The 21,168-nt window shown below is 37.7% G+C and overlaps 1 protein-coding gene across 6 annotated transcripts in view; it reads left to right on the top strand.

Annotated features, from left to right (window-relative positions):
* The window catches only part of ZFAT (zinc finger and AT-hook domain containing), a 77,865-nt gene that overhangs the window by 846 nt on the left and 55,851 nt on the right, over nucleotides 1–21,168 (top strand). For 5 of the 6 annotated variants that reach the window (XM_042035952.1, XM_042035954.1, XM_042035955.1 and 2 more), the window contains exons 2-3: nucleotides 9,180–9,350; nucleotides 15,006–15,266. In XM_042035952.1, coding sequence (XP_041891886.1) covers nucleotides 9,180–9,350; nucleotides 15,006–15,266 — 432 coding nt within the window. Of the gene's footprint in view, nucleotides 1–6,083; nucleotides 6,107–9,179; nucleotides 9,351–15,005; nucleotides 15,267–21,168 lie in introns of those variants that run through there. The other variant, XM_042035953.1, reaches the window with a different exon arrangement.

Raw genomic sequence — 21,168 nt, 5'->3', positions numbered from 1 at the left:
TGCCTTTCCATTCTGTGATTCCATGGTTCTGTGCTCACCTCGGTTTGAAACGCTCGTGAGCTCCTCTGGCAGCCGCTGTAAATAGTGTAAACAGCTCAAGGTCCCCAGAGTTTATCTGCAGAAGGCAAATGTTTAAGACGTGTTAAAGATGTTTCCAGTGCAGTGTCATCTCATGCCTTTATGTACCTTGTAGTGGCCTGGCTTTCATTCCAGCAGTGAAAAAGGTGTCACAGAGGTAACAGCCTTAGGAGTGCTGTGTATGTGCTTTCTGCATTTCGCAATCCCTATGTGCTGTTGCAGTACAAGTTCGTGAAGTGATGTCGCAATAATTGAATGCCTGTTAATTACCCTGTATATTCAAGTTTGGCTTCTGGTTGTCATTCCCCGAGCTGACTTCTTAACTTTTGGAGTCCTGTGTTATTTCTACCTGTCCTACAAAGTATTGATGGATAGTTTACAACTCAAAGCACCACTGAGGGGCAACAGACGTATTCTAAAACTCAGAAATTTCAACTACAACATGTAGAAGAACCTCTTTATGTTGAGGACGGCAGTGGAACAGGCTGCCCAGGGGGGTCATGGAGTCTCCTTTTCTGGAGATACTCAGTACCCACCTGGGTGCATTCCTGTGTCACCTGCTCTAGGTGATCCAGCTTTGGCAGGAGGGTTGGACTAGATGGTCTCCAGAGGTCCCTTCCAACCCCATCTATTCTGTGATTCTGTGAAACAGTATTGTATGCCAATGAGAATTGCACTATCAGGAGAATAACTGAGTAGCAGAATAGCCAACAGGTGCTGTGTTACTTAAGGACTATTGTAAAAGCATTCCAGGACTGCTTTATATTCTGGGATCCAGCTTTCAGTGAGAAATAATTCTCTTATTACTAGTGCTACTAATAAATTCGTATTTATTCAAGCATATTTGTCTTAATAAAAAGTGTTCTGAGTGTGGTTGAATGCATAATTGTCCTGAGTGTTCAGTATTTTTGATATTGCTGCTGAGGCGTATCTGACCTCAGATGCATTTCCATTATGGGTGCTTTCAAAAATCAGGTTCAGAGTGTTTCCTGACGTGCGTCCTGAAGTCGATGGCTGATCACGTAGTTTGTGCTTATTCTTTGAGGGGTTCTGAGTGATTTTGGTGTCTGATAGTGCATCTTACACATTTTGATGTCGTGTATTAGTGTATTTGAGTGGAACCTTCAGTAGTGTTGTGTTTAGCCACATGAGGGAGATCTTAGAACACGAAAATAAAAATGTCTTGCTATCAACATATTTACTCTGGCTCTTTTTTTTTCCCCTTAATGATGGAAAAGCTGTCTTGTTTATATGTTTGATAAAGCGATTATTCTAAACTGAAAATAATTTAATTTCCTAGTTATTTGAATATCCTATTAAATCCATGTTATATCCAAGTCCTGAATTTTATATATTTTAGCCAACATAAATGTGTAGAGACAGTTGTCTTCTTTTAGAGAACTTTATTTGACTTTTTTCCAGGAGCATTTGTAAAGATGGGGTGTGTAAAACAGAAAAATACATGTGCTTTTATTTACCATCATCAGTTAAACTCCTAGTTTCAAATGCAAGTTTTTTTTCAAAAATAGTTTCAGACTGGTTAAATACAATGTGTTTGGTTTAGATGAGAATGTGAGAGGTCTGGGTGAGCCTTGTGGAGCTCAGCAAGGCCAAGTGCAAGATCCTACACCTGGCTTGGGGCAGTCCCAAGCACAAACATAGACTGGGGAGGGAATGGATTGAGAGTAGCCCTGAGGAGAAGGACTGGGGTGTTGGTGGGTGAGAAGCTAGACATCACCCAGCAGTGTGCTCTGGCAGCCTAGAAACCAAATGTGTCCTGGGCTGCATCCAAAGCAGCTTGAGGGAGGGGATTCTGCCCCTCTGCTCTGCTCTCGTGAGACCCCACCTGCAGTGCTGTGTCCACCTCTGGAACCTCAGACATAGAAAGGATCCTGTTTGAATGCTGGAATAACTGAGCTACGTTAAGGTTTATGTTAGGCAGTGTTCTTGTTGTGATGTACAAAATACAGTGTCAGAAAGTATTGAATGATTTGGATCTTAATTTTGTTTCACTCCTGACATTCCATGTGCCTAACAGCCACTCAAGGATGCATGTTTAAATAGAAAAGTGTAAGAGCAGGGCATGCACACAGTGATACTTGTTCAGAATATGGTCTTAGACCTTCTTATGGGCTTTGCTGAGCCCTGACCATTCTCTTTCAACTTGATGCTTCCTGGTCAACTTCTAAGAATTGTGGACACCAAGTGGATGTGTACCTGCCTTAGAGTTGCAGTAGCAGGGAGAGATCAGCTACAAGACAGGTAGTAGTTTCAGAGGGATCATGTCCTTCATGACACATGGTTTTGTAGTTCCTCATTTTACACTTTGCCTTTTCTCTAGTCCTCGATTCCATCCTTCTCAGGCAAAAAAAAATCTAATTTATTTAACTGCTTACTATGCTGTGTTGTTGATCTTCGTTATTTCTGCACTTTTTAAGGATGATGATTATGATTATTCTGGTAGAGGAGCAATAGCCAAAGATGTAAGCCCAGTATGGATTTTTTTTTTTTTAATAGGTCTTCGTATTATAGGACCATCTGTTTTCTAGGTCTGCCTGTTTTAACTGTAAGGTTTTGTTTCTGAGGAGTACAGTTCCTAGCCTTGTTTTGAGGCTGTCTTTAAAGTGTTTGCTATAATTGAGAGATCTTTCACAGAAAACCTCTCCAAGCCATTATAAAATGACAGCAGATTGAAACACTTGGTTTGCTACGGGGTCACTTTCTTTGAAGAGTCTTTTTCCTATACAGATTATTTTTCATTGCACAGGCTCTTGGGCAGGCCTGTTACTATTGAGATGTTTTTAAAATGTTGCTCCATTCTGCTTTTTCTTTTTTAAGTTGATAGAATTGCCCTTGATGACCTGCCTCACTGTGTTTTTACATTAAATTTGACACAATTTAAATCTTCCTTTGCTTTCCTCATTTTACAAAACTTCTGTAAAGATGTTTTCTTCTACTGAAAGTTCATTTCACTGCTATTTAGCTGTGCTAGATTTTTCCTTCCTGTTTCTAAAACCTTCTTTGATGATTAGCATCAAATCTGATGCTTTTAAATAGCCTTCATGCTGATTTCAAGGATTTAACTTGTCTTGGAACTTTTTTAGTCCTTTTTGTGGTTTGTTCTGTTAAAGATGCTTTTTTTTCTTTATATAGTTCGCATTGTTGAAGTGAAATGCAAACCTTTGGCTCTTTATCACTCTTTTAAGAGGGCTTTTGAGTAGTATTTTATTCATGGTTACAGAGTAACTCTCAAATAATATCACTTTGAAAAGGGTCCTGTGTTTTACTTCTGATAAAGTCAAGAACTGTTTCTCCTCTTGTGGTTTCCCTGACTGCGTGCTGGGTTAAGCAGTCACTAATGGCATGTAAACGTTTAACCTTGGCATCCTGTCCTGACCTGACGTTTAACCACTCTGCATAAGGCTAATTAAAACCTACAATATGTTTTTTCTGTCTTTGTAACCTCTTCTATCCCCTCCAGTGTGCCACAGTCACTTGTACCCCTGTGGTCAGATTGTTGCTCATGTGTAGTCCTTACACTGTGCTTTTCTGTACACTGTATTTAAATTCCTCAGTAGTTGTTACTTGTTAAAATAGCCTGTTAATCAGATTTGACCCTAAGCTGCTTCTAACAGGCCTTATTTCCTTAAAATAATACATCCTACTTTGTCCTCGATATTTTGGTAGTGGTAGTGACCCACTGGCATTACGTTTATCAGAAGCTTATTTGAATGCATGAATGTCAGTAATCCTTGTCTACAACCAGGCATTCCAACTTTGCCACTTTATTAGGCTTCTTGCATTATTGTAGTAGTATGTAGGTTTATTTTTTTTAAAAGCAACTACAAAAACAAACCTAAGAAGTTGTTTTGTTCTTTCCTGCAAAAATTTTACTGATTTCTGTATCATCCTTCATTTGAAAGTAGTCTCTGATTTTTGCTGCTGCAAGGTGAATCTCCTTCATCTTTGTGGTCTTTTGCACTTGTCACCTACCCTTCAGTCTTGATTTAAAACCACTTTCATACTCCCTTGAAGTTTTGCTTGGGTAAAGCCTGATGCTCCTCTGTTTTTATTTCTCAAATTGTAATTTTCTCTTAGATATATACAGAGCTGCTAACTTAGTTCTGCTCACAACAGCACCATCATGAATTCATATCCCAGGCACCTTAACTAGTGCACTTTTCTTTCTTTCTTTCAGTCCTAGTGTATTTGTATTGTATAGATCATAGAATCACAGAATGGTTTGTGTTGGGAGGGACCTTAAAGATCACCCAATTCCACCCACCTGCCATGGGCAGAGACACCTTCCACTAGATCAGATTGCTCAGGGCCCCATCCAACCTGGCTTTGAACACTTCCAGGGATGGGGCGTCCACAGGTTCTCTGGACAGCCTGTGCTAGTGCCTCACCACCCTCACAGGAAAGGTAGGGATTTTAAAATACATTATTTCTTAATCATGAACGTTCACAAACTTCAGTGTAATTTAGTCTTGTATGCAATGTTTGAGAGCCTCTACAGATGTAGTTTGAGTAAACTTCACTTATGGCCTGGCTAGGAAAAATGGTGAATGTATATGACTGGGTTTTCCATAAAACCATATTAAGTGGTGTTGATTTTACCATTATCTTTTCATTTTTGCAGGAATGCATCCTGTACCAACATTGCTGTAGCATTCTTCCTTTCTGTTAAAATAAATGTTGTGGCACTTAACTAAAGATAATTAAATTGTGCTGAGTTTTGTTAGCAACTAAGAGTGAGAACAGTCATGGTCAGGGGCTCCTTTTCTTTGATTGAATGCTTTCTGCGCTGCTGCTTTTGTCTCAGCAGTCATTTTGTGCTGGTGAATTAGGAAGCTGTTGCTTACTGTTTAGAATTGCCCAAATTCAGATGAAGGAAGCCCTAAAATAGCTTTTGATTCTCCACCTGCCACTTATGATATGGTTAGCAAATAGTTTGTTTTATAGACTTCATATACTTATTTTTTTTTTAACACTTACCAAGGATTATGCTTTTGATTCAAGAGATGTCCTGTAATACTGGATATTAATTTCTTGATGAATCAAAATAGAGAAAATAGCCAGAAACCAGTATTGGGTTTTTAAATCTTTTTTAATGAAGAGAAATAAAATTAGTTTATACCAGCATCTTTACTAAAATAATGATTATAATGTTATGAGGTCCGTAAAAAGTAGATTTTAAGTAAAACAACAGCAACAAAAAAAAAATCCTACAAAAAACTGCAAAACCAACAAACAAGTGTTCTGGAGGTAAAACATCAGAGATGCATTGTAATATGTTTGGGAAAATTTTGGATGTTTGAAATGTCTTTGAAGATGAAAAGCCGCTACCATGCTCACAGGAGTAAGATCCTCTGTAAAATATTTTTTAAGTATTTGATAGTAGTACAGGATATCATAATTCCTTCTACTGTGTTTTCCCATTCTTTTATGTTCAGTTCAAACTGTTTTATTACTAAGAAATAGTATTGCTTGTCTTAAACAAGTTATTGGCATTTTGCATGCTGCTTTCATATTAACTGCTACCTCATATTTCAATGCTTCTACCTAAATAGAAAAAGTCTTGTTTATTGTTCTTAGACACTTCAATATCTTACATGCTCAACATTTGTGTGTGAAAAGTTCTTTCACAAAACAAACAATTTGATTGGAATAGTTGTGCCCACTTTTTATTGTATTTGGTATCTGTACGGAAACAGCAGAAAGAGGAAAAAAAAAGCCCAAGACCAAGTCCTAGTCTGATGAATAAGATTTTTAATTGCAGAAAGTTCCTGTTAAGAATTTGATGGTGGTGAGGCAACAAAGTTTGTCTCAGCTCTGCAATAAGTTTAGAAGGAAAGAAATAATTATTCATATTCTGAATTTCATTGCTGTCTATTTTATAAAGGTTGACCACATGTGTAGTTATCCTATCAACTTTTTCCACAGGCCAACAAATATCCAGTGACTTTTTAATTTTGTATTTAATTGTGGAGTTCTAGTTCCTTTTAACAGCTGCAGAACTTCAAAGGTACTTACAGAAGTTGTTAACTGTTGTCTGCTTTGAAAGGAGGGGAGAAAAGTTTTGGATCTATTAGAATGATTTAGGGCATATAAATACAGATTTGTGTCCTTGCTCTGTGTGTCTTGTAAAAGTAGTTATGAAAAATAAAACACTACCCAACACTGAGCCTTCCTTTTACGCAAAATGAAAGTTTTTGGTTAGTTAAAATTGACTCTGGACTAGGTTTTGTCATACAGTGTTTAAAAGTATACATGACAATAATATATTCCTTGATTCACTTACGTACTGTTAATTTCAGTGATCTTTCCAAGATAAGTGTTTCTTTCTTCCCGCTTCCCTCTTCCCCACTCCAGCTTTAAAGCAGAACAGGACAGATACTGGTTTATGCTTAGTGAAGGGCGTTGGGAATCAGGGAATCTGCTTCCTAGTCTGCAGCTTGTTCTTTGTTTTTAGTAATCCATTTGCTAAACTTCCTTTGCTGTAGATATACTTAGTGTGAAGAAAAAAAGCCCTACTAATTAAGCAATATGCTGAGGGTTTTGGAAGAATTAAAAAAAAGGCTTTGCTTACGTTGTGGCTTTATTTTCTACATAGTCAATTAAGAAGAAAATTATTGGTATTATTTATTTCAATATATATTTAGCACAGTTTATAGGGGCAAGCTGAAGATAATGAATTACCACAAAGCATGTTTAGTGAACAGAATGTCCCAGATTGGTTTTGGCTGAATTTCCTGATGTTTGTGTACCTGCATACTTGATTACTGTTCCTTTCTTTCTCCACATATTTAATTGCTGCCTAATTAATTGCTCTGTTGATTTCCTACATAATTAGTTATTCACTAATTAGTCATTGATTCCATGCATAGTTAATTAACTTACTCCTTATTTGATTTTTACACTTAATTGACTATAATTCATTGCTTTATTGCTACACTGCCTAATTAGCAGCTGGGTAATCAATTATTGTTTGCTTATTCCATACTTGTTTAGTCTGGTGATCAGCAAAGTTTTTTCTCTGCTCTCTGACCTCCTTTTCAAGTCATTCTTCCTAAAATAATTCCTTTACTCTGTTTGGTTTCCATCTCACCTCTGAGTAAAGCTCATGCATCTTCTGTGTGTTCTCCTGGTGCTTCCTGCACCTTCACTGACACTCATTGTCCTCTGCCTGCTGGGCTGTCCATTTCTGGGTTTTGTCCAGCTTTACTTCTGTTTGGTGATGTTGGTAATCAAACACTTTAAACATCCACAGAAGCTTCTGGGGATTCTTCTTGCTCTTCTGCCCCTCCTCAAGTCCTCGCTGGGAGGAGTGAGAGATAAAGTGGTGTGTGAGTACCCATTGCAGCTGTTGAAGGAGGAGACAGGAGACAAAACACTGAGCCCGAACTTCTAGGGAAAACAGCCAGCAGGGCAGGAAGCAGGAACAGTGACAAAGAAAACCTCAAAACAGAAATGTCAGCTAAATCATGGAATTTCAGTTAGTTAAACATTTAGATAAATGTTCATAGGTTTTATGGTGCATTTACATTTAAAGAGAGCAGCTGTCATCCACTGGGTCAATAACAGGCTTCATTCCCTTAAAAAAAAAAAAAAAAAATTAATGCTAACTAGAGCAGAACTAGTTCAAAGGAACATTTCAACATACTGCAATCAAAACAGAAATATCTGTGTGCTCAAGACAGCAGAATGCCTGAGAAGGAGCCCAGCCGAGCTCTAAGAACACGTTGATTGTACCGTACACTTACATAGCTGCTCGTGTGTAATACTGAGGAAGTTTCAAACAACAGGAGCAGTACTGGAGTTGTTTTTTCAGAGATCTTTTGAAAGAGATGAAGGTATAATCTGCCTTTAGTTTTGAGCTGTGCTTCTGTTATATTTCAACACCTCTGCTGTTCTTAACTTTCAGGACACCTTAAAGAAGGATATTTTTGAGTGGGGTGAACTGTGTAATTAGTGTGTCATGAAGGAAATGGAATAATGTTGAGTAAGGTAGTGCTTAGGATTATTTTGAAAATAGGTCCTAAAATATAGCTTCCCTGTTCTCTTATTCCCAGATTCATCCCAAAGTTCACAAACTATCACTTTATTTCTGTACTTATCCAGTGATCTGTGGTTTGACTTGTACCTCAAAAGTGCTGCTTGTTCCAGTTTGATTTCAGGTGGGCGTATGTCCCTAATTTTTTAGGGAGGTGGAGGGAGAGTAGTAATTGGAACTGGTCTCTGGGCCAGAACTTTTTACATGAAGCTGGAGAACAAGTGTGCTGTTAAAATTGGTTCTTGGTTGTTCTTAGGTTTCATTGGATCCTGAAGGGTGTAGGGACTCTTGAAAAATCAAACCATTAAGCCAAAAGACTGAAGTGTTAGAAAACAAAGTTTTCTGAATTTCTCTGGCCAAAATTTTTGAGCTTTTTTATCTGGGATTATATTAATCCTTCTTTATTGTTATTTACTTTAGTGAGGCTTTGCTTTCACATCATGCTTCAAGTACCTGTGAATTAAAAAAAACCCATGAAGTTTTGCCTAAAAAGTTGTGCCAAATTTCTGTTTAAAGCATTGACCACGGGGAGTTTTAGTGATGTTCTTCATTTGCTGCTGCTTTGAAGGTTTTTCGCTTTGTTTTGGTTTTTTTTATATTTGTTTTTCTTAAATCAACAGGAACTTTTAATTGAACTTGATGAGGATGTCCTGTCTTACATATAATTTTACCGTGTGTTTGAAAATATATAAAATTATAATGATGTTTGAGGCTGGAAGGGGAGAAAGGTCTTAATCTTTTCTGCTTCCTTTTCTGTCATGTTAGAACATTTCTAAGATTTGAGCCAGAAGAAAGTTTTTGTCCTGTGGGGATCTATCTAGGAGTTTACCCATTTCTTAAATTAATTTATTTTGGGATGTATTATGAATGTGTTCATTTAGTGATATAACATTTGTCATTTCACCTCATTGCTGTCTGTTAAATGTATTAAGTAAATTATAGTTATTATGTTGACTGAATCAAATTCCCAGTAACTCATGGTAATATAAATAACTTACATTTGAAAATATTATATTAACTCCTTGTTTCTAAACTTGTTTTTCAGGGATCAATTCCATCTTCATGTGTAAGCTTTGTAACTTATTTTCACCAAATAAGTCCGAACTTTTGTCTCATGTCTCCGAGAAACACACAGAAGAAGGGACCAGTGTGGATGACATCATTATTCCTCTCCAACCTCTAACAGTACCCACAAACACAAGCAGAGATGGAGAAGGTACATTCATAAATTGAGAGGAATGTAATTTTCAGTGTTATGTATTTCTTTAATAAAACCTGTGGTGATGACTCTGCACTGTGCATAGAATGGTTTACATAGTTTGTTTTTATAATAATCACTGTACTCTGCTACCCTGAATTTCATTCAGCACAGAATAGATCATGTGACAGATATGGATAAACTGAATGTGTCTTAGGGAACAGTGGCATTGGCTCATTAATTTTCAGTGTCAAGTATAGCAGAGTTTGCTTGCTACAGCTTTAATTTGTGTTCTATAGTAGCAGTGGGAAGATTGTCTAACAGCAGTGGAAAGCAATCAGGACACCATGGGTGAGAGTGTGTCTTGAGGCTTAGATGTCCTTTCTGAGTTGTCTAACCTGTTTGTTGTGATTCAGGTAATGTTAATAGTTCTATTCCAAAAAGGTAGTGGCACGATTTGTAATTTATAACTGTGTTTTTGTTATTGACGCTCGTAAATAAAGCAATCAGAGGTTGAATTAGTTACACATAAAAATTCCACTCTGCAGTGAAAGAAGTAACATTCATTCCATTCCATTTTTAACTGGTTATAATTGCAGTCCTTTGGAATATTAGCAATGGGTTCAAAATAATTCAGACTTTTTATCTTCTTTTATGCCCTTACTGAGTAATGGATTTATATTGTTGGCAAACCTATTATTTAACACAAATACTAGGATTTTTCAATCATTATGACTTCTGGATTTTAAAAACTTATGTGCTTATGGATCAAACCTACTCTAATATCATATCTTAAAGAATTTTTTGGTGTTAACGTATGCATGTAATGTTTCTTCACTTATTTACCAGAGTAATTCAGTAGTTACACTAACTTCATCAATGTAAGAAGATATTTCTAATAATGGTCGTACAGTATTTCACTAGAGCTGCTGTCTCCTAAGGTGGCTGGTGAGGAAAAATCACACCGGATTATTATTTTACACAATGCCCAAAATTACCAGTGTATCAGAAGATGATGAATAAATATCAAATCAGGTTTCAAAATGCCATTCTAATTTTATTTTAATTGCACTGAATTAATTCCTCAGGCATGCAAGATGCATTTTCCTTTCTCAAATCTTTCTTTCTTGTTATCCCTTCACTACGTATGTTTCTGAGCACAGTGAGACTTGTACTGTGTAACATATTCTTATTTGTTTTAGTAAAAAGGCTCTTCTGTAAACTTCTCTTTGCATTTTTGTCAGGAGTGTCTTCACTTTCTGTATTGTATGTGTTCAGCATGCATTATACATTTATGAGGATAGTTTGTAATTACCATTATGATCTGAAACAACAGAAATTAGACATAAATAGCTTTTAAGAAAATAACTCTGCAAATCTTATGTAAAACATGACATTCTTATGTTAAATTATATATTCATAATTTATCTTTCTCATTATTCTTGGTGAATAATTTTATTCATCTGATGTGTTCATATGGTGCCACCTTTATCAGGTTATGTAGCTCAACCCTTTGCCATCTGCTGTCAGTAAGAATGTCAAGGTAAATTACTTTTGCATAGTTTTCAAGTCATAATCTAGTCATACTTTAGCAATTCTCCTTTCCCATCAGACAGATTGATTGGAGAAGAGGGTTCTGAAGTCCCATTCAATTATTTTCTGTGTTCTATTTAAAAAAAAAAATGGGGCATTCTACAGATGAACATAGGATTTGGAAAGAGTTCTTCTTTCAAAGCATCAATTTTACCCTCCTGCTATGGCATCTGCAGCAGATGAAATTTAGAAAGTTTATAGTATACAATTATCTGTCAGTGAACCAGTCTTTGTTAGTAATTCAGTATTGTCACTGAAAGGAGAAGTAATTGGTGAATGACAGTCTGAGAAATTACAACTTTTAGTACTTAGTGACTAATAGATGAACATATTTTTGTCCTTTGAAAGTGTAATTTCTCTTCCAAGTATTGGTAAATGCTGTAGCTGCCCCAGAGTTGGGATAGAGGAGTGAATGCTGACTTGCTAATGGAGCTCTTTATTCTGCCTGACTAATAAATTAACGATTTTATAAGTACTGGGGACAAGTAAAGTGCTAGGCATGTAATACATGTATATTACTCTAATGTTGCTTTATTTACAGTGCTTTCTGCTGAATTTTGTTTAGCCACGCCACTTTCCCATTGTTAAGCCATGACCTATTTAGAGTTGATTTGTCCTAGACATTTTGGCACAATGATGTTAACATTTTTTTATTAAGTGGGACCAAGGATGCCATGGAGATGTTGCTGTTGGACATATATGCACAGGTCACATTTTCTCCAGCAATGGAGTGTGACATCATTGTTTGGGAAATGGCAGGTATTTACCTGGTAACTGTCATCATTCATACTCCTGTGCAGCCTAGGGCTTCCTTTCATGAGTGTTCACAATGATCTCCATTTCCTTCAAAGTGCAAAAACTCAGCTTTCTTTTGCTTCTGCTTAGTCAGATTGGTGAGGATTTGAGGGGCAGCATCAATGGGCCTGTGTTCATCTATTCATACTGTTACTCCCCGATGGATTCTTGTTTGTTTTAGGCTATATCTGGATTATGTGATACATGGCTCTGTTGGTTCTGAAACGTTGAAGAATGTCTGAGTATCCAAGGAGTTTTAGTTTATTCAGGTCACTTAAAACCATGGCCTGTGCATCAGCCTCATCCTTGCCTGAACACAGGATGCAGCCAGAGCCTGCATTCACACCTGAGGGGTAGGAGGTGTTGCAGGTGCTGTGATACAAACACAGAACAGTAACAAAATACATCTGGGGATGAGATTTATTTGCATGCATTTGTGTGACACCTTATGCAGAAGATTCTGAATATGGCCATGTGCTGTTGTAACTGATGAAATGTAAGCTTTTAATACTGGCATTTGGGGAAAGATTCATGTTGCATAATGCCTCAACCTGTTAAAATTTGGTCAGGATGTTTAAGTGAACACTGCAGAAGTGTTTTGTGACTGCTGACAAACTTTTTATATTAAATTGATTGAATTGGAGAAACTTATGTGAACAATTCTTGTGAAGCAACAGTATCAAAATAGACATATAGTTTATTCATTACTCTCTGTTTGAAGTATCTTTTTTTATGTCTTGGAGTACATAATTATACAGCATAGCACAGAATGTCTTTTCTGGATATTGCCATTGCTCATCCAGTAGCAGTCAGCATAAAGATTGGTTTCAGTCAGTCTGTAATGAGTGCAAAATCCCCAGAAACAACTAAGTTGTTCTTGAGGGAACAGAATCTTAATTAAAAGTCTTCTTAATGACCAATTCAAAACTTCTATTTATGACTAAGCATCCTTGAAATAAGTGATAGGGTGGGGGTTTTTTTATTTTTTATTTAATATACTACTTTATTTTTAACAGTTAAACAGATTCTTTTTTCTAACAAGCAATGTTTGATTAACTTGGTTATGTACTGGCAGATGAATGACAATGTTCTACTATTAAATTACTGTGTGTTGTTGATCTTAGGTGGTGCTTTGAGCTGGAATTAGTATAATGCAGTGTGGAGAGCTCACTGGGGGAAAGCTGGGTAGAGAGACAGCTGGAATTTATGGTTATGTGCCTCATTAAAAATTTAATTCTGTTAACTCAAAGTGGCTTGAGATAAGTTCTGTCCTGGGAAAAGGAAACCAAGAAATGACTGTCATAAGCCTCAGAACTTCTGGTGATGTGTCAGTTGCCCACATGGGCCCTCCTGTTCTTGTGTTTGTTGCTGCCTGCGTCTTGCCACCAAACCTTTTAAAATGTTTGAGAACTGCTTTAAATTCTCCTGCTGGTGGACACATTTACAAACATTTCCAAAATTTGCATGTTTTTTGTGTATTTGCCACACCATTAGCAGTCACAGTGATAAGAACTGCATTTTTGTAAGCCACAGCAGAGGTTCTATCACCAGCCATCTAAAGGAGCAGTTTTCCTATTTCCACTTGCATGCAAGACTTTGTTTCAATTTCTGTCTTAATGTGAAAATGCTATTCTGTTTTTCATTAAGCTTGCGTTAAACAGTCAGGAAGAAGCATCTCTTTGACCTGATTTTTCTTCATTTCCATTTATTGGGCAATCTGATGGTTGCTTTGTAAAGGAATGAAAAGAATATAATATGCAGAGAATATGGTGGTTGCATTCACTCTTCCAACCCTTGGATTTAATTATTTTGTAGTAGTCTGACCAGCATCCACATCTGTATTCCTCAGGTTTGAGACTTTAGCAAACTGTGACCTTTTGATGGCTTGATGTAAAGATAATTCTTGTTGGGTTTATTTTAATTGTGTGTTAGTTTCTTCAGCTGAAGGCACCAAATACTGGTTGCTGTGATGGATGGATATCAAAGTAACATGAATGGTAGCAAAGAGAAGTTTTGAGAGCACTGAAATCACCCCTTTATTTTTGGCTGATGATTGACTACTTTTGCTAGAGTAGCAAAGAAGTTCAGGATGCTGGTGGAGGGTTGCAAAAAGTTATGGGAAACAGTTGTTTTTATTCATAGTAAGGTTTTTGTCAGTTTTATTACATTTATTTAAGCAGGTATTCACTATCTTCTATAAGAAGACAGAATGCTTTCTTTTTTCATTTGATTGTAATTACATGATTAACTCAAAGCTGTGGTCTCCGAATGTGGGTTGTGTTTGCCTGGTATATTTAAGGGAAGTGCTGAATAGGTTATGAATAACATGATGCTACCTTCTTCTGTTCTCCTTAATCATCTTCCTTTAAGATTCCTTAAGTAATTTATTTTTCCATATGCTCTAAATAACCAATTCAGTAAGGTTTTTGGGCACCTGTGCTTGAAAAATTTTTGTGGTTTAGAATTTTTTTTTATATTCTCTCTTTTTGTGGTTTTTTCAGACTTCCACATTGTCAATCTCAATTTATCAGTATCTGTGATCCTACAGCAGTGATGAGAGAAGTCTTAAGCAGAAAATACAGTTTATGTTGTCGGGCATTTTTGTGCCCTGCGTCTCATGGATTTCATCAATATTTCCTCTACAGAAATATGGAAATGTAAAATTATATTGTACCTATTAGGAGTTGTGGATGACTTCTGATTTAATTAAGGAAACATTTTTTTGGTTGACTTCTGCAATTTATTTGTTACCAACAATCTTTTATGCCAGCTTTTTTCTAGAAAGTACTGACAATCAAGAACCACAGAAAATATTAAGGAGTAATTGTTCCTATATTAGAAGGACAATGAGCTTTTGGTTCTAAAATATAAGTTGCTTTTCTCAAATTACATCTCAATACTTGGATAATTTCTTTGAAAATGATTTAAATTAAAAAGCTTTTTGTAGACTGTTGAAACACAGTAGAGCAATTTTGTAGAATACGTGTGCTGATAGAGTTATACAGTAGCCTAGAAGAGTGCTTGCAGTGTAATTTATGTAAAATTGTGGCACTTGGACATCTGCTGATCTCAATGACACAAATGTTATTGCTTTGCAGCCACCAGAAATGCCAGCAAATACCACTGCTTGAAATAAGTTTGTGTGATGCTAACCTTTTTTAAACTTTTGTGATAACGCCTCTTAAACCTCATTTAAGGCACCTATTTTTCAAATATCGGGAATATTAGCTAATTAGCTGTGGAATTTAATTATAGTTTAAAGTAAACTTTAATTTTCTTTTCTAGAGCTTCTCGTAACGAAGAGGAAAAGGGGCAGACCAAAAGGGTCCACTAAGAAGTTTTGTGTGGATGAAGACATGGCAGAAAATAACCCCGTTCCAAGCAAAGAAACTCCAGCTGGGACAGAAGAGGGCCCAGAACTGCCTGAAGTCTCAGCAGGCAGCCTGGAATGCAGGAAATGCAATCGGAAGTTCTCCAACACGCGTCAGCTGACTAAACACATCTGCATTATTGTCCTAAATGAAGGAGAAGAAGAAGGAGATGGAGGTAAGAAAACATGCAGCAAAAATATTTGAAGCAGGTTGTGGAACAGTGTGTTCCCACCGTGAGACCTGACTCGGAATCCCCAGTGCTGGTTTTAAATGGAGTGGAGTTGTCTGTTTCTTGTAGCACAAAAAGCATGTTGAAGCAAAACTGAACTTAGACAAGGTATTTAGCCTTCTTTCAAAGTGGTCAAAATGTTTATTACATTAATGATTGTCTTAAAACTCCCTGAAACGCTTGTTTTGCATTAGCAACTGTTCTGTTTGTCATAAAGGGGATTGCAGATTTTCAGTGAGAAGTGGTATAGGCCATGCAGGTGAGTATCACACAATGGTGAGGATGGATGGTCCTGTACAGGTGCTTCTATCCTCTGGCTTGGGAAACCTGACTTCTGTTCTCTTCTTTTGATAGATTTAGAGTCTGCTTTTCTGGATGGCTTCTTTTACTGTATAAAAAATAATGTCAAACTCCCCTCTTCTTTTTAACAAAGCTTCATGTGAATGATTGGCATATGAGATTTCAGTGTTTAAATTTAGCTTTAGGATTGATTTGGATATATTCAACCTCCCAAATTTTTAGTACAGAACAGAGCAGGATGGAGTTATTTTCAGTTGTAAGGAACCTGCAACAGCCATCTCATCCAACTGCCTGACCAATTCAGGGCTGACCAACAGTTAAAGCTGTTGCTAAGGGCATTGTCCAGATGGATTCTTAAACACTCACAGGCCTGGGGCATCGAACCCAAATCTGTTTAAAAAGACAACAGTGAATATTCGTTCAGAATAGAGTAGTGGAAGGGACACACAGTAATCATCTTGTCTACCTATCTATTTAACTATTCTCTGTGGTGAATGTCACATAACATACAGAGCAATGACTTAGTCCATATTATCTTAGCTTTATGTGAGTTTTGTGTTGATGGTAAAATTCAGGTTTTGCTTTTGCTACAGTCACTCAGTATGATATTGTGGATTCTGCTTGTAGACAAAATTCGCCATTGATTTTTTGTTACCCTTTTATGTCCAGTCTGTCATTATTATACAAATTAGTATGACTGTTTTACTTTCACTAGTATGTAGAGTTTAACTTCTGTGGCAAAGCTTAATGAAAATAAGCTTAGAATATAATGACAGAGCAGAGAAACTCTTGCTTTGATAAAGTACCTGCTTATATTTTACTGTCATCAGTGGTACAACTTTTCAACTACACATAGTGACAGTTACTCCAGCTGTCTTACCTCTGACATTCCAAGTGTCCATGCCCTTTGCTGTTTGTATGTGCTAGGTCCAGTGTCAACATTTGCATTATTTTAGCAATGTTGCCTTTTATAATGTCCTCTTAAAATAAACTCTCAGGTCAAAGTATAAACTCAGATTACCTGTTCTTGACCTGTTAGCTCATTAGAGCTCCTAAATCTTACCTTTGTTTGTTTCTCTGCAAAACACCCTGGCAAATTTTCCAAACTAAACTGCTCATCCTTTTCCTTCTTCGTAAAGAAAATAGCCTCAGCTTTGGGCAGATGAAACATTTTTTGTTTATTCTCTGGTAAAAGCAAAACAATCAAGCAAAGTCAATCATAAGAAACAAATAACAAGGGGTTCCAGTTTTTGGAAGCTTTCTATCTTGACTGCAAACTGTGAAGGTATTGGGGGCTGGTTTTGTCCTGAAGAAATACATCTGGGAAACTCAGTCTTCAGCTGTCTACTGGTTACTGTCCCATCACAGGAAAACTTTTCACTTCTGGCTTTAACATATGAACTGCTTTGAGACAACTTTTCAGTTTCTAAATATGTAGATGAAAGTAGCATGTGCATTATTATTGTCCTCTAAGAAAGTGTGAATACAGTCAGTAGCTCAAAACTTTGAGGAATGATCAAGAACAGTTCTCTGTCATGTTCTGTGTTGTGTTCTCTGTCTAGGGGTCTCTGTAATACTCCCTGTAACCTTTTGCATAATCACAGTATCACTAAGTTTGGAAAAGACATCCAAGATCATTGAGTCCAACTGTTAACTCAGCACTGCCATGGTCACCACTAAAGCATGTCCCCCAAGTGTCACATCCACAGACCTTGTGAACCCTTCCAGGGATGCTGAGTCCACCACTTCCCTTGCACAGCCTGTTCTGATGGCTGACCACCTTTTCAATGAAGAAATGTTTCCTAATATCCGATCTAAACCTCCCCTGGCACAACTTGCAGCCATGTCCTCTCATACTGTCACTTTTTACTTGGGAGAAGAGGCTGACCCCCACCTGGCTCCAGCCTCCTTTCAAGGAGTTGTAGAGAGTGATAAGGTCCTCCCTGAGCCTCCTTTTCTCCAGGCTGAACACCCCCAGCTCCCTCAGCTGCTGCTCATCAGACTTGTGCTCCAGCCCCTTCCCCAGCTCTGTTGTCCTTCTCTGGACACATTCCATCACCTTAATGTCTTTCTTGTAGTGAAGGGCCCAAAACTGAGCAGAGGATTTGGGGTACAGCCTTGCCAGTGCCCAGCACAGGGGGATAATCCCTGCCCTGGTCCTGCTGACCGCATTAATTTGATACAAGCCATGTGCCACTGGCCTTCTTGCCCACCTTGGCACATGCTGGCTTCATGTTCAGCTGTTATTGACCCACACCCCCAGATCCTTCTCTGCCAGGCAGTTTTCCAGGCTCTGTCCCCAGCCTGGAGCACTGCATGGAACAGTTGTGACCCAAGGGCAGGACCTGGCACTTTGCCTTATTGAGCCTCACACAGTCCATTGATCCAGCCTGTCTGGATCCCTCTGCAGGGCCTTCCTGGTTCATGCCATGGCATGAGGGGCTTTTTTTCTGTTCTGCTCTTTTCTTAATGTTTCCTTTAGATTATAGTTGATTTTTCTGACTCCTGCTTACTATTAAACTTACGTTTTCAGGGAAGTATTTAGAAATACAGGCAGATCTTTTTTGTACTCTAAGAGTCAATTTAGAACCCATAATTTTATCAGCAATTATTTTTTCTTGAATCCTCTGTTGCCAATTTTCTTAGAGCTGGATGGAAGATTTTATTGAAGGTCTTTGAATCTTCTGGAAATATAATATCTACTTCATTTCAGACACAGTTCAAAATAGATGGCTAAAATTTACAAGGAGCTTTGGCTATAGGATCTTCTCACTTAGTCTTTGACATTTCACCTAGTACACGCAGGCTGGGTTTTTTTTTCCTTTTATCCATGTCTTTTCCAACTTGAAATTACTTTTGTCTGTTTTTCTAATGCTTCTGAGATGTTTCTGTAGTTTGGTGGTTTGGGTGTTTTTTTTTTTTTTACCACTTTCTCATGTTTTTAATTTCTTGTAAAGCTTAGCATTCTGGAGCTCTGGGTAATAATCAGATGTTTTCACTTTGCACTGTGTCTGGCTGTAATGGAGTTAACTTTCTTAATTGCAGCTCGTATGATGCAGCGGTTTGTATTTTTGACCAAAATAATGTTTTGGCTATTGCTAAAATATGCTAAGCATGCAAATATTGAAAAGATATGAAAATACATATATATAGTTATTCCATGTGATATTCTTTATAGAGAAAAACATAATAAAGTTTTGAGCTGGAGCTCAAATATTCATAGAGGTTTCCAAGTAATGAAATGTTTTGCTGTCTTTTATATGTTGACAAGAAAAGTGTTGAAATCCCTAACATAATGGATGTTTAAATAAATCACTAGAAAACTCTATTGAAACTGCATATATGTTGGTCAGAGGAATAACTGCTAGATGCAATCAGCCTCTGCAGTTCTTAGCTTCTGTAATTAGTGACCTGCATTGATCTCTGAGATCACTGACTCACTGATAGTTCTACTCTTTCCAGAGTCACCAGGCCTTACTGGTTACTGACATCCTCTATGCATCTAATTTGATCCTTTGATGCATCATGATTGCCTTCGCCTTGTGGGCCCATTCACTAAAACAGCAAAAATAAGTGACTTTTTTTTTCAAATCTGGCAGGTTGACCCTTCCTGAACTCCAGGGTGCCTGGAAAGCAGCTCCTCAGATGGACTGGAAAGAGAAAATGTAACAAAAAGCATGAGGGGAGAGATCACTCACCAGTTACCATCACAGGCAAAACAGACACAACCTGGAGAAATTAGTTTATTACCAATCAAATCAGAGCAGGATAATGAGGAATAAACCCAAATCTGCATCAGAGAAGCCAAACTGTAGCCCCCCTGCCACCAAAACCTGGCCACACAAAGCAAATACAGTTTGGGATTAAAAAAATGTCCATTGTACTTCCAATTTCCCCATGTACATGCTTAGTAAATATATTTTTTCATAGAGGGCTTGTTTGCCTAAGCAAATTTCTGTTTTGTAAGCTAAACTGTGTGTACACCTATTTTTGTTCTTTTTGGTTAAACCAAGTTAAAAGTTCTGGCTAATGATTTGGATCTGGCTGGCAAAATACAAGAGAGGTCATTTAATGGCTGGGGAATGGCATTTGGGTGGAAGGCAGATTACCATCCCTTGTCTGGAGTGAACCATTCAATCCTACTGAAGTGGGAGCCTGCATAATTCTTAAAGATGTCACTTTTGGCCTTCGTTTAAAATAGTTTTGCCATCAGCTGGATTCTAATTTAAATTAATTCTTCCTGCAAGTAGGATTTCAGTCTCTGCAGGAGAAACAATTGCCTGTGTTAATTTTATATGGCCAGTTCACTTTCTTTTTTCCAAGCTGCTCTCCTCCTGCTATGAAATACCACTTTTTAGAGGTTAAAAAATAGTACTTTGAATGAAGAGTAGTTTAAAAACACGCCAGTTCAGGTGGTGTAGCTATGCCTGCGAAATGTCGTACATCCAATTACAAATGTTGTGAGCAGTCCCTTCAGTCAGTGACTCCAACAGAATCATGGGACAGATGAATGATCCACCTCAGTGGGACTCTGGAAGAACTGATAAATTCAGAGCTGGCAGCAGCTTTGCTGATCAACAGACGTGAGCATTTCTTAATTGTGTTAGAAGGCACAACTCAGCGTTGTGTTTCTTGCACAGACAAACCGGCATTGGAAGCGCCTGACACTGGGGAGGGGAGGTCACTTTGTCTGTTGGATCCAGGTGCCAGCTGACAAAGTGCTGAGCTGAGGGAGGTGCAGAGTGAGACAGTTTGTCCAAACAAACCTTTTCAGGAGCAAGCCAAGGCCTTTCCTGCCTGGAGAAACTCAGCTTAGCTATTCAAGTGGCATATACTCCATTTTCTCATAAATAATCTTAAAGTCATCCAAGGGTGATCCTTTATAACCCATGGTAGTTCTTATACAGCAGAACTGTCCTAGTTGTGATGGAAAAATCATTTATTTTGACACTCTAATCCATGATGCTAACACTGAAGGAATTTTTTCCAGGAAGGCAACTAAATACTGATGAGATGGTCGTATACTATAAAAAGGCTGTTTGAGCCCTGTGGTCGAAGTTGAAGCTCTTTTTCATTAAAACATGTTTTTGTTTCCGTTTTAATCCTTTCCTAAAGCACACCTTCCACCTCAGCTGTTTTTTTTGGTGTAGAGTGAGTTCAGGAGCAAAGCAGCTACCATTGAAAGTTAAGGTTTTTGTTGGGTTGGTGGTTTGATAGCTAGTGTTGGTTTGAAGGATTTTTAAGTCTCAGGTTAACAGACTAGGAAATAGTTCTGTTTGTAGCAAAAAGCGTTGGCAATGTGTGCACCCCAGCTCCTTACCAACAAATTGTTTCTGGAAGATGCTTGTTCCTCTCAGACAGGGGTAGAATGGGGCTACTGCTGTCAACAGGCATCGGATTAGGGAATAATTTTTACTGTTTAAATATCAGAACTAGATCATTGTAGAGATTTGTGTCTGTACACTAGATCAGTGTACAGGTTTGTGTGTCAGTATGCCTGAGAAAGCTAAACTTGTTCCTGCACTCCTTGTTTTGTTCTGGTTCTGTG

Source organism: Corvus kubaryi, unplaced genomic scaffold (genome assembly GCF_017639235.1).
Source record: "Corvus kubaryi isolate FWS band 111438036 unplaced genomic scaffold, C.kubaryi_AGA036_p1.0 37385, whole genome shotgun sequence".
In the NCBI taxonomy this organism is placed as follows: Eukaryota; Metazoa; Chordata; class Aves; order Passeriformes; family Corvidae; genus Corvus; species Corvus kubaryi.
The sequence above is the reverse complement of the archived record's forward strand: the minus strand, read 5'-3'. Positions and strand labels throughout refer to the sequence as shown.